The sequence below is a fragment of the Hippoglossus stenolepis genome, chromosome 16 (assembly GCF_022539355.2).
Source record: "Hippoglossus stenolepis isolate QCI-W04-F060 chromosome 16, HSTE1.2, whole genome shotgun sequence".
NCBI lineage: Eukaryota > Metazoa > Chordata > Actinopteri > Pleuronectiformes > Pleuronectidae > Hippoglossus > Hippoglossus stenolepis.
The window spans coordinates 8,828,830-8,842,215 of NC_061498.1; the positions used below are offsets into that span (position 1 = coordinate 8,828,830).

The 13,386-nt window shown below is 37.0% G+C and overlaps 1 protein-coding gene across 4 annotated transcripts in view; it reads right to left on the minus strand.

The window, feature by feature from the left end:
- LOC118123011 (nuclear GTPase SLIP-GC) overlaps nucleotides 1–13,386 on the minus strand; it is a 31,137-nt gene continuing 17,751 nt past the window's right edge. The window contains exons 2-22 of one of the 4 annotated variants that reach the window (XM_047343805.1): nucleotides 10,182–10,296; nucleotides 9,422–9,503; nucleotides 8,872–8,984; nucleotides 8,643–8,696; nucleotides 8,402–8,435; nucleotides 8,194–8,277; nucleotides 7,139–7,232; nucleotides 5,072–5,288; nucleotides 4,758–4,949; nucleotides 4,137–4,334; nucleotides 3,838–4,004; nucleotides 3,514–3,610; nucleotides 3,345–3,423; nucleotides 3,119–3,240; nucleotides 2,675–2,848; nucleotides 2,425–2,579; nucleotides 1,924–2,041; nucleotides 1,589–1,697; nucleotides 1,352–1,485; nucleotides 1,106–1,187; nucleotides 1–1,013 (exon numbers count right to left, since the gene is read on the minus strand). In XM_047343805.1, coding sequence (XP_047199761.1) covers nucleotides 943–1,013; nucleotides 1,106–1,187; nucleotides 1,352–1,485; nucleotides 1,589–1,697; nucleotides 1,924–2,041; nucleotides 2,425–2,579; nucleotides 2,675–2,848; nucleotides 3,119–3,240; nucleotides 3,345–3,423; nucleotides 3,514–3,610; nucleotides 3,838–4,004; nucleotides 4,137–4,334; nucleotides 4,758–4,949; nucleotides 5,072–5,288; nucleotides 7,139–7,232; nucleotides 8,194–8,277; nucleotides 8,402–8,435; nucleotides 8,643–8,696; nucleotides 8,872–8,984; nucleotides 9,422–9,488 — 2,361 coding nt within the window. In that variant the 5' untranslated portion in view covers nucleotides 9,489–9,503; nucleotides 10,182–10,296 and the 3' untranslated portion in view covers nucleotides 1–942. The remainder of the gene's footprint in view (nucleotides 1,014–1,105; nucleotides 1,188–1,351; nucleotides 1,486–1,588; nucleotides 1,698–1,923; nucleotides 2,042–2,424; nucleotides 2,580–2,674; nucleotides 2,849–3,118; nucleotides 3,241–3,344; nucleotides 3,424–3,513; nucleotides 3,611–3,837; nucleotides 4,005–4,136; nucleotides 4,335–4,757; nucleotides 4,950–5,071; nucleotides 5,289–7,138; nucleotides 7,233–8,193; nucleotides 8,278–8,401; nucleotides 8,436–8,642; nucleotides 8,697–8,871; nucleotides 8,985–9,421; nucleotides 9,504–10,181; nucleotides 10,297–13,386) is intronic. The other 3 variants (XM_047343806.1, XM_047343807.1, XM_047343808.1) reach the window with 3 other exon arrangements.

A 13,386-nucleotide genomic window follows, 5' to 3' on the forward strand; every position in this document is an offset into this window, starting at 1 on the left:
TCAGTTTGATCATTTGTTTATTTTAAGTAATAAAAACATTTTCATCCCCATTTATAGACCATCCATGTGTCTGCATGTTCTGTTTTCTTGCATGAATCATTCCTGCGTTTGATAACCTGCACAACCTCTATCCCTCCAACTTTCCTGTACTGAGAATGTTCGGCCTGAAGACAGAAAACATTTAAATTCAATAACATTTTAATCGATATATAATGACAATGTTAATGTCGCATAAGCCAACAGATTTTTGGTGTCCAGCCAGTAACACAAGAACAAAGCTTAAGCTGAAATAAGTGAAGTCTCGCTCACTGCAGGTGACATTTTTCACACTTCCTTTTCTGCCTTCCAGAACACACCAATAATCATTTATCCAATATATTTAGTAAGATCAAAAAAAGATAAAAAGTAGAATAAAACAAAGTCATATGAGATCATTACTCGAAAAGCTAAGAGTTTATGTCTAATCCAGCCTATAATTAAAACTGGTATTCAAGATCTAAGATTCACGTTAAACATCCTTAAAATCAGGAGCACTCATGTGCCAATCAAGCAATACAAAAGAAACTAAATAAAATCATTGACAGAAAAACATGAAAACGTATTATCACTGAAAGGACAAAGCCATTGGGGCCCAGTGGCAAAGATCTGTAGCATTTTCACCACAATGTTCCTGGTTTGAACGAGACTGTGGACCTCTGCATGTCAGCCACCTTCCTTTAGACTATGATCAGTTCATGATGAAAACGCCCGATGCCAAAAAAAACATTAAAATCGCTGCATGTAATGTACAAAAAACAAAGTCAAAGTACACTCAAAGAGAACAAGGATAATATCTTGATGAAAATGTGTATTATAGTTGTGTAATGTGTATTTTTGTTGTGTTATTCTTGTAACGTGTTGTCATTGTTTGTCATTGACAGTAAGGAACATCTGTTTGAAAACTCAGTTTGGATTTGGGTTGGCTTCCAGTTGACTGTAGAATGTCTCCACCATGTCAAGCTCTACTGAAACATCTAAAAAGCAAACAAACAAACGCTTATTGTGTAAAATATGCACATTATCAATAACGATACAATGAATAATTCTATCATGATATGTTTTCTACCTGGGAATGAGCAGTCATCTGTCCAGAGTGACAGCTCGATTGATTCCATCAGGGTTTCCTCCAGCGTTTCCAAGATTTTCTCCTAAATCAAAACCATCGGTATTACTTTTCACTCACACAGCCAAATTATGTGTTCAAGATTTGCTGAATCATACATGCATTAACTGTTTAGATGTGTATTTAGATTCAGACAGTGACTGGAGCAAAAGCATCTTTCAGAATGATACACACACAAATCTGACATACCCTCAACTTATTTAGTTGCTTCAGCATGTTTTCTTTCGCCATCTGAAACATGGTGTCCTTTTTATCATGTACATGGTCCTTAATGGTGCGCCTCATGTTTTCCAGGGAGCCGGTTCCTGTAATCGTTGCTGCGTCTACAATAAAACACTGTTGTCAAACCCATGTTTCTGTAAAATCATGATGCAAATGTGCATTATTTTAACCACAGGTTGTACATGCTATGATCTTCTTTATCACCTGTATAGCATTTCTGCATGTTTTCCTCGATTGTCGCTGTCAGACTGCTGTAGACTGTTTTCTTATCCTCCCGGATGATTTTTTGGAGTTTTGTCTTGAGTTTGTCCTCCTGAGAGAGACAGAGAGAGAGAAAGAAAGAGAGAGAGAGAGAGAGAGAGAGAGAGAGAGAGAGAGAGAGAGAGAGAGAGAGAGAGAGAGAGAGCATCTTCAACGTGTTATTGTAAACCTCAAACAGTATATTAAAAAAAAAAGTAGGGCTCAACACAATAAAAACATGTATAGCCTTTGTTAAGGAAAAAACAACACAAGTGTCTCTCTCACACACACACACACACCTCTGTCTTGAGAAAATGCAGTTGCAGATCAACATCTTTGTAGGTTTTAATCGTCCCCTCTGTGTCCAGTGAAAACGAATCAATGGCGTCCTTGAGTGGTCCACTTTTATCTTCATTTCTGAAAAAGTTGAAATGCTTACATTATATAATACATCCTTTATACCAGGGGTCTTCAATGTTTTTCAGGCCAAGGACCCCCAAACTGATGGAGAGATGGAGCAGGGACCCCCTACTATATATATGTGTGCATTGCTGACTGAAAGATAATGTCTTCTGCCTCCATTTATCCGTTCGCTGCAATATGTTGGATTCATGTTAATGTGTATTTAAAGGCATTTAAATTTGTGGGAAAAAAATTGGTTGAAATTTTTCTTTTATTATTAAAAAAATATAAAAAATTCTCTAATCAACCAATAATTTCGCGGACCCCCTGTTGAAAACCTCTGCTTCATACAATTAAACTTTGAAAATAATAAATGTCGTCATTAAGTAATTTCTCACGGGAAGGTCATCCTGAATTCCTCATCAATGCTGCCAGTCAGTTTTGAACTTAAAGTCATGTTGATGTTCTTTTTCCTTCCATTCTTTGCTTTGAAGACGCCATTGTTCATAACAGCAAACTTTAATGTCTTGTGGAAGGCACTACCCTTTTTTCCCTGGGAGGAGAACAAATATTTTTTTAACATCAATATATTATTCAAATAGTTATGAAGTGCAAAATAAGTTGTTAAATTAAAGTATAAATACATACAGCAACTAACATGGACTTCATCTGTCCTTCGCATGAATCTTGTGATTCTTTAACCCCCTCAGTGAGGCATCGTTCAAAAGTCCTGTAAATCTCATCGATTGCTTTTTGGAGTACTTTGAGTTCATGCCGCATCTTTTCTTCAAGGACGCTGAAAGCCTGCATTTTACTGTCAGCCTGAAATAAAACACAAATTCATTTGAATTGATGAAATTTACACTAGTCTTGATTTTGAACATTCTTGAAGAAAACAAAAATCAGGTGGGGTAGGAAGGACCTGTAGACTCTTTCAACATTGGTTTGGCATTAAACAAAGTTATTTCACTTTTCCATGTTTAAACTGCATTTGAGCATATACCTATTTGATGTTCATGTTATTTTCTGGGAATATAAATGCCAATGAGGAGGATTTAACACAATGACACAGGTTTCATTACTCGATCTTACCACTCCCCTGCATCTTGTCCCTTGCATCAGAGAGAGAATCCCACGAGCTCCAGACACATAGTTTAATGCCTCTGAGTGATTGTTATTTAGACTTTGCAGAACATCCCGAAGTTTGGGAATTTCTATAAAAAAACAGTTTTCCATTAAAATTTTTATATTTCATACTTTGGGTCATACTTTAAACTTGACATACAGATGTCATGACATGAAGAAACATTTTACCCACCAGTTTCATCTGGCTGTAGATGTTTGCGTTCAATAAACTCATTGCGGCTCACAGTGAACACTTCGAATGAGAATTGTTTCTGAAAAGAATAAGGGTTTGATGATGAGGCAGGCTTGAATTCAGGACAATCTTTGTTGATCAGATTTTCTGTTGGTCTGCAGAAACTCACGCTGCATTGTGGGTATTGTTTTTTGAATTCTGCGTTCACTTTGCGCTTGGCTACTTGGTTTCTTTTGAGCACAACATCACGGACAGCAGCTCCTGACCTACAAGAAAAGTTTTAGTAAATGAAACAGTCTTTGGAATTGGGGAACTTCTGTAAAGAGCTTTGTGACCATCTGGATATAAACTCTGGATTTTATGTGCAAGGTAGATTCTGAACTACTCTATTGCCTTATCATTTACAGTTATTCTCAATGCTGACACCAGGGTCTGCTCAACCGCAGCACAAGGTCAACAGAAAGTCATACTTTTGGAATCTTAAATGACTTACTGATCATCAACATCATCAGACTTGGTGCAGATGAAGTGAATGCGCTGACACTCGCCACCATTTCCCATCAGGCTATTGGCATTTTGCAGGATCTCCCAAGCTTCTTTCTCTGCTACTGCTCGATTAATGTCAGCCACAATCCACACAGTAGAACAACTTCCAACCATCTGACGAGGCATAATATCAAGTTAATTATGAACAATTAATTATCAGTGCTTTGTAATAAATTTCACAGTTTCCAGATAATACATACATACAATATTAAATACAATAAACAGTAGTAAATGTGAATAAGTGACCTTTTTCCACATGTTGTCTCTGCTCTTGTTACGGTCTCCATTTCCTGGAAGGTCCACAAGTGTGACATGCTGGAGAAGATCCTTGTTAGGCAACCTGACAGTCACGCATTCCACTAAGGGCCAGTACTGTCTCACTGCATCTATCTCATCGTTTGAGGCACTTATGTATTTGACAATTTTTTCACTTAGCTCTTCAGCCTGAAATAGATTAATAAAAAAATATTGGAATTATATTTACACGCACATTCAAAGTATGAAGAACAGTGAAACACTATCATTGAAAGAAATAAAGACAAAGGGTTAAAATTTGATAATTAAACCTGAAGACGAGACAAAAGTAAAATTTTAACTGATAATGAACACTTAGGTATTTTATTATTTATATATATCAATATTTTAAACTTAAACAACCTTTCACGGGTGAACGAGTGTAGAGAAATTAATTAGCTCCTGTTTTAATGGTTTTAGTTGCATACATGCTTTTGAGTAGAACTAAGAATACACTTTGTATTAGTTGAAACGTAATGACCTGACTTAATATAACTGTTAAAAGACCAACACAAAATCCAAACTTCTGACTCAGTGTGCAAAATATAAATAAAATACATATACGTTACTTACGGAGTCACATTTCAACGTTTTCTTGTTCGAAGTGAGGAATTCGTGAATTTCTTTGAAATATTTGTTGTCCATGAGTTCGTCAACAGATTTGATTTTCCAATCTTCTCTGTACAGTGCTGTCAGCTTTTCACGAGCATCATCATCATCATCATCCAGAAGATTCTTGTAAAACCACAACTCCTCTTTCCAATCCTAATAAAGAAATTAATTATCAGGTTAGTTGAATTAAATGGCATATAATGTCTGGCACCTGTATATTTGCAGCTACAATGTAACTTTTCAACTTGTAAAAAAGTAAAGATCAACATACTCACCTCTTTTTTAATGAACTCAATTTCTGCCTCATACTTTTTGCTGTCGTTGTTTGCCTCCACTTTGAACGTGACTGAGGTGCATGCACACACACTTCCAGAGGGCAGAAGATTCTTCTCTCCAACGATGGCATTTATCAAAGAGCTCTTTCCAGCCCCGGTTCTTCCAAAGACACCGACCAGCTTCCTTTTTCTTGTCTCCAAATCAGAGATTTTATTCCTGTTGTACATAAGTTTAATTATGGGTTCATTGGCTTTATTAGAAATAACTTCAACTTTATTCAAATGGCACTTGAAACACAACATTATTGATCCAAAGTGCTTTACAACACAAAAACAACAGTGAAATTAAAAACAAGAACAAAAATATTGTCATTATAATAATCACTACCTACACCAATAATAACAATAATAATACACAACCATTTAGGCACATTGAAAGGCTAATGAATAAAAACATGTTTTCAGATTACTATTACAAGTTTCAGGGGAGGATCGGATGATGGAAAGGGAGAGAGTTCCAGAGGGAATCCAATTTTACTACCATCACAAAAATAATTGCAGCACCAAGCACATAGTTCAAAAAAGTTGTACTTAGTACTCAGTGTCTGAATTAATCATGGACGTGTTTTGGATGGAACATCAACCAGTCAGACTACCATCTCACATTCCTTTAAAAGGCCTCATGCACTTGTACCTTGGTGGATTGCCATCATGTATTTGTCATAACAAACATGACTCAGTACGTGCTCATTAGTTTTACTCAGGACCAAATGAAAATGACAGATAATATTGCTACTGCTTTAAATATAATTTGTTACTGTAGTGGAATATAGTTTTAGAACATAGGACAGGATTGTGAATATCCCTTGTATGTTTGAAGGTCTTCTGCACAAGTTAAGATACCAACTGCCAGAAGTTGTTAGCAGATGTTAGTGACCACCAACAGTTGTCAGGGACAGATCATCAGTAGTGTATCTAGCATCAACAGTTGTTTTGGCCTTAAAATCACAAGAGCCCCTCTTCTAAGACAGCCCACCACAGGTTGATCAGACCTGGGTGTATGTTCCTAACATCTTGGGGCCCAGTTAAGACTGTTCCTACTGATCAAGAGACATTGGCTGCAGCGTTCTGCAGTTTCTTTTATGGTCTGGTGCAGGGCTTGTTCGTGGATTCCCAGATCTTTGAGCAACGTGATGGTGGATGTTGCATTACGACCCCTGCAGCCAACCTCCACAGGGCGAACTATTGCTTTCCAGCCTCGTTGCTCTGCCATAGATGCCATTTCTGCATACCGCAGCCTTTTCCTCTCATTCGCTTTGTCAACAGCATCGTCCCAGGGTACTGTCAATTCTATTAAGTAGACAACGCGGAGGGTGTTGGACCAGAGTACCAGGTCTGGTCTTTGGATGGTGGTGACGATGTGTGATGGGACTTTTAGCTGCTGGTCTACATCCACCAGCATTTCCCAGTCTCGGGCATGCTCCAACTGCCCACTCCTGGTCAGTGGAGGAGGCCCTCGCTGTCCCTGTTCCCCTTCTCGGACAAAAGGTGTCTTTGGAACTGCGCTCTGTGTTTTGGATGGCAAGGCATTGGTGGCAGTTCTCTTTGTTTCAATAGTTGCTGCCAGGCATTTGAGAACGTGGTTGTGTCTCCATGTATACCTACCTTGTGTGAGACTTACTTTACAGCATGTGAGGATGTGTTTGAGGGTAGCTCGAGTTGAGCATAGTGAGCAGGATGGATCTTCATTCAGCCACTGCTGGAGGTTTTGGAATGAAAGCAGGAAGCTTCTGCCTGTTTCCATTTCCCACTGCCCCTGTTTTGCCTGAGTGACAGCCTGAGCACATCTTGTTGCCTCCTCCTGCCGGACTTCCAGGCCTACCAACTTTCGGCATTCTGATGGTGGTACCTTGTTCCAAAAAGGCCTACTCTGACCTAGGCCTAAACCGCCCCTTCCTTGTTGAACATGGCCCAAAACGTCAGCATGCTGGAGTGCTGCCTTTGCCTGTTGAGTTGTTACTTTTGGTGTCCATTTCATTCCTGTTGTCAGAGATAGAAATTACTTACTTCAGGAAATCATTGAGCTCTGTCTTCTCTTCATCTTGAAGTTTCATCTGGACGACTTTCATTATGTCTTTCACTTTCCACATTATGGATTCCTCTGCCAAATACAAAGTAAAAAGCTATTAAGCAGGACCCATGAACTATTGTTTCCAAAATTTGCACAATGAGAAAACAAAGTGCCTCATCAGATTTTGACACCGACCACAGTGCAAAAAAAGAAATTTCAAGAAAATAAAAAGATCTGTTTGTATCTATTTCTATTCATTGAAAATGAGGGCTGCCAGACTGCCACATTTCAAACAGGAGGGCGAGGTCAGGTCAACATAATACATGCAGAGCAAAATAGAAATAATTATTTTTATGTTATACGGTTAGAATAACTGGAGTATTCGTTTTTTGACTGTTTTTGAAAAAGCCCTAACTCTGTCGAAAATTGCTTCTTAGTCTGTCAATGATTGACAATGTAGAAAGTGGTCTTGTCCTGACTGAGAGACGATAGATGGTTGTGACTTTTCAAAGAAGCTGATTTTTTTTAATGTTTTAATTAAAATAAAAAACCTTATGTAAGGATGTTTCTCTGGTCTTAATTTAAGACAAAGTTCTATTTTTTGAAGAAATTGTGCCCATTCAGGAAAAGATATTCTTATTAAAGCCTTAAAATAAATTAAGAAATTTGTTATATTGTTTCTTGGGGTGCCCACTAGATCATCTGGTATTTTTTCTCAGTTTCGATTTAACTTTACTTGACCTAAATTTAATAGATTTCATGAATAATATAATAATATTACAAGAATACAGTTTTGATTCAATGAGAAAAAAAATCATAATATTTGAGAATTTTAGAAAAAAAAGTCAAAACATTTTAACAGTAAAGAAAAAAAATGTTTTTAGGTATTAAGCAGTAAGAAGTTCGCTGGAGATCCACTCATTTAGGATCTAAAATCTTGAACCAATATAATTGTTTCTTTAGAAACTCCGAAACGACTTTTAATAACAATAGATGTAAGCGATGATTACATATTTGAAGGTTGATATTGTTGAGGATCTAACATAAATACCTGCTGCAGAGTTGTACCGTTTACGTTTAACACTTGGTGACTGGCATTGGCTGGACTCCTCTCTAGGATCCATATCCATGTTTCCTTGTTTATTATATACATATATATATAAAGGGAAGCAAGAAAATGGTTGTTACAAGTTCTTCTCAAACTATTGAAATGTTGTCTCTGTATAGATAATAATATGATAAGATTCAAGATAGCTCACTTGTATCATTTGCTTCACTGGTGGATGGCAAAACCTGAGAATGAACATATATATTTGACTCTTAAAACATTCAATCAAGAAACATCACAACAAAAAGAAGAAATTTGCTATTTTTACTTGAAATTGAGTGAAGCAATTTATTTGTAAAGACATTATTCAGCAAACACGATAAATATAATCTGTATGACTGCAATAAACGGTTCAGATTACACTTAACTGTGCAAAACTGTATGTAACTTACTTGAGTAGCTGAATTCAAGGTTTCCTGTTTTGTTGCAGTTGTGTTATATTTTTTCTAGTAATGATAGAAAACATTCGCTAATCGATAACAGCAGAAACATTTTTATAAAACTCTTTGTGTCCATCGAGAGGCATCAGCATTATTAGAACCTTTAACACAAGTTCATGCTCTTTTTCCTGTCATATCCACTAGTATTTGTTTAAATCGTCTTAACAGTGCAGAATATTACCTTTAACAACTTGAATTGTCGCTTGAATGTTTTCCTTGGTCCAACTTTTGGGATCAATTCTTTGATCTCTTCATCCTCAAGATTGTAAAAGTGGCCCTCATTGATTTCTTGATCTGTACAAATATTCAGGTAAAACAAATTGTTATTGTTTCATTAGGAGCCAAACGGGTGTTGGCACATTTGTAGGTTTAATCTGAAAGGACATGTCAGTCCCACAGAGTTAACATGGTTGGATTAGATCATTGCATATTTGATTTCTTGTTGGACTTGATTTAATAGCTTATTGTACTCAGATAATTCTTTCAATTACACACACACCTACAGAACAATCATTCCTATCAAGCGAATGAATGTGTCCTTAAGTGTGTGAAAATGAAAAGGGTTTTTATTGCTGGTGCTTCTCATACGTTGTGAACATAGACTATGTGTGCACTGAGACTAATATGTCAGTATTAAACTCTGCAACAAAGGTGCAGCATTTTTATGTCTGTGTTAGTCTGTGATTCATTAATATATCTGTGCCCCCCAAAGATACATGGTTATACTTTACCTTTAAAAGTCTCTATCAACGTGCTGAGACCCCACTCACTTAGTTTGTTACGAACAAAATCATCCATGTCCAAGAAAAGATACTGAAATGAAAAACAAATAGTGAATCGGCCATTGTTGCTTTGACATTACTGAAACGTAGCCGATTGAATAATGATGAGTGAAAACAAAATCCATTGGAAAGTACATTAACCCAAATAACCAACTGTTTAAACTGCACTTGTGTGTGATATTGTCTGTGAGGTATCAACATATATTAAATCATACTCACAACTAGACCATCGCCAGAAAGGTTGGGCATAACTTTGAGGATTTAGCATGCAAACAAAACAGAACCTAAACACCTTGAAAACAGCTACACTCAGTTCATTTGAGCAGCCCCTGCTGGCCATCCATCCACATCGCATGATACTTCCGTAATTGTAAGTTGTGAAATCAAAGCTGGGTAACTTTCGTTTACACTGTCAAGAGTTGCAACACAGTGATCAGTTAAATCAGATACCATATACGTGTGCGTAAGAGGGGAAATAATTATATTAATTATGTTAAACTATACAGGCTATACAGGAGGAGACAGGCTGATCTTCTGTTACTCCCCTTCTAAAACAGAACTTAGTTTTATGTTTCATTAATTATTGATTCGTTTGTCAAAGCAAAGCAGTGACAAAATAGTGCAGTCCGTTTCTACACACACTGTTTGATGTAGTATCTTCATAATACATTTACTGGTGAATATAATGCAATCAAGTTGTTGTACTTACATGTTCCCAGATCCTCTTTAATGCACAAATATGACTCCAGTTGAGGACCGCTTCAAGTTCAGTCTCCGCCCCTCTGCCCACAAAGTAGATTCAGCACGTTTAAAGGGATAGCTCACTGAAAAATGAAAATTCACTCATTATCTATCTATTTTTCAGGATGTTTAAATGAAGCCTCATAAAATCTGTAGCGAATCAAACACTAAATAAACTTCATGTACTGATCAGGTCCTGATAACTTGTGAAGAGTGTTCATTGGATTAATGTGGGAGCAGGTCAGCAGGAGAGAGGAGGAGGACACAGGAAACTCCAGCTCGGTACAAAGTTGTTATAGTCACTGCCTTCATTTAAAGTTTGAAAGAACTAGAGAACCTCAGTGAGTATGGAGAATACTCAAGGAGAATCCCTGGGAAAAAGTTCTGATGTTGATTGATAGTTTTGCCCAATAAGCAGAGGCCGGCAGTTTCCATTGTTTTTCTCAAAACTGAATGTTGATGTTTCAAAAGCTTGTCGAGAAAATTGTTTCACACAGCAATACTCCGAAGCACCACCACCCAAAACTGATGACACTACTGGGTCCATAGATTTATGCTTCCAAATTCAGACTCTCTCCATCTGTGTTTTCAACAGAATCCAGATTCATAAAGCCAGACTGTGTTTTCAATCTTAATCTGTCCACTGGGGCCATTTGATGTAAGTCTTAGTTAATTACACTTCATTCACACACAAGTAAACACAACAGCACATTACAGTGAGAGGTGTGTGTGCAGTTTGCACACTTTGCGTGCATTAAGGACAATAGACTTGTTTGTTCCCAAAATGAATGCCTGCCGTTTATTGTAAAGGGAACTAGCCTTCAGGCATATGAGGCAAGTCATCAGGGTTTTACATTATGAGAGAGGCCCTTTGAGAGATAGTGTACCGGTCTCACAGACCAGTATGCCTCTCACACACACTACTATACTCTCTTACATGTACCATTATAGTCTCTCACACATTATATATATATTAACACTATATTATAATAAATATAATATTTGATAATATAAATATACATACACACCATAGACTGTATATACAGATACACACATTAAAATATAGCAGGGTTATGCTGGGGACACTGGTTGTCCCCGGGGCAGACAACACTAGTAGTGTGTGTGTGAGAGAGTATGATGGTACATGTGAGAGTATGGTAGTGTGTGTGAGGAGGAGTATGATGGTACATGTAAGAGAGTATAGAAATGTGTGTGATAGAGTATGATGGTACATGTGAGAGAGTATAGTAGCATGTGTGAAGAGTATGATGGTCTGTGGGCCAGTATGATTATCTCTCCAAAGGGCCTCTCATAGTTTCTCAGCACAATTGACTCATTAGATGTCACTTATGTTATTGTGCTTTCTGCATGAATCAAAATGTTCTCATTTGTTTTTAACCGACATTCACACTGGAGTAACACCAACGAAAAGCCTTTAGAGACATCAACCATGTATCACAGAAATCAGTTTGATCATTTTGTTTATTTTAAGTAATAAAAACATTTTTCATCCCCATTTATAGACATCACGTGTCTGCATGTTCTGTTTTTCTTGCATGAATCATTCCTGCGTTTGATAACCTGCACAACCTCTATCCTCAACTTTCCTGTACTGAAATGTTAAACCTGAAGACAGAAAACATTTAAATTCAATAACATTTTAATCGATATATAGTAATAATGTTAATGTAGCATAAGCCAACAGATTTTTGGTGTCAACCAGTAACACAAGAACAAAGCTTGAGCTGAAATAAGTGAAGTCACAAGCTCACTGCAGGTAACATTTTTCACACTTCCTTTTCTGCCTTCCAGAACACACCAATAATCATTTATCAATATATTTAGTCAGATCAAAAAAGATAAAAGTAGAATAAAACAAAGTCATATGAGATCGTGCACAAAGCTAAGGACATGTCTAATCCAGCCTATAATTAAAACTATTCAAGATCTAAGATTCACGTTAAACATCCTTAAAATCAGGAGCACTCATGTGCCAATCAAGCAATACAAAAAGAAACTAAATAAAATCATTGACAGAAAAACATGAAAACGTATTATCGAGTAGAAAACACAAAGCCATTCGGCCCAGTGGCAAAGATCTGTAGCATTTTCACCACAATGTTCCTGGTTTGAGCAGACTGTGGACCTCTGCATGTCAGCCACCTTCCTTTGGACTATGATCAGTTCATGATGAAACGCCCGATGCCAAAAAAACATTAAAATCGCTGCATGTAATGTACAAAAACAAGGTCAAAGTACACTCAAAGAGAAAAAGGATAATATCTTGATGAAAATGTGTATTATAGTTGTGTAATGTATTTTTATTTGTGTTATTTCTTGTAATGCGTTGTCATTGTTTTGTCATTGACAGTAAGGAACATCTGTTTGAAAGCTCAGTTTGGATTTGGGTTGGCTTTCCAGGTGACTGTAGAATGTCTCCCACCAAGTCAAGCTCTCCTGGAAACATCTAAAAGCAAACAAACAAACGCTTATTGTGTAAAATATGCACATTTGCTCAATAACATTACAATGAATAATTCTATCATGATATGTTTTCTACCTGGGAATGAGCAGTCATCTGTCCAGAGTGACAGCTGGATTGATTTCATCAGGGTTTCCTCCAGATTTTTCAAGATTTTCCCCTAAATCAAAACCATAGGTATTACTTTTCACTCACACAGCCAAATTATGTGTTCAAGATTTGCTGAATCATACAAGCATTAACTGTTTAGATGTGTATTTAGATTCAGACAGTGACTGGAGCAAAAGCATCTTTCAGAACGATACACACACCACTTGAACATTATTACCTCGAATTGAAGATAAAGATATGAAATCTGACATACCTTCAACTCTTTTAGTTGCTTCAGCATGTTGTCTTTCGCCATCTGAAACATAGTGTCCTTTTTATCATGTACATGGTCCTGAATGGTGCGCCTCATGTTTTCCAGTGAGCCGGTTCCTGTAATCGTTGCTGCGTCTACAATAAAACACTAATGTCAAACCCATGTTTCTGTAAAATCATGATGCAAATGTGCATTATTTTAACCACAGGTTGTACATGCTATGATCTTCTTTATCACCTGTATTTCTGCATGTTTTCCTCGATTGTTGCTGTCAGACTGTTGTAGATTGTTTTTCTTATCCTCCGGATGATTTTTAGTTTTGTCTTG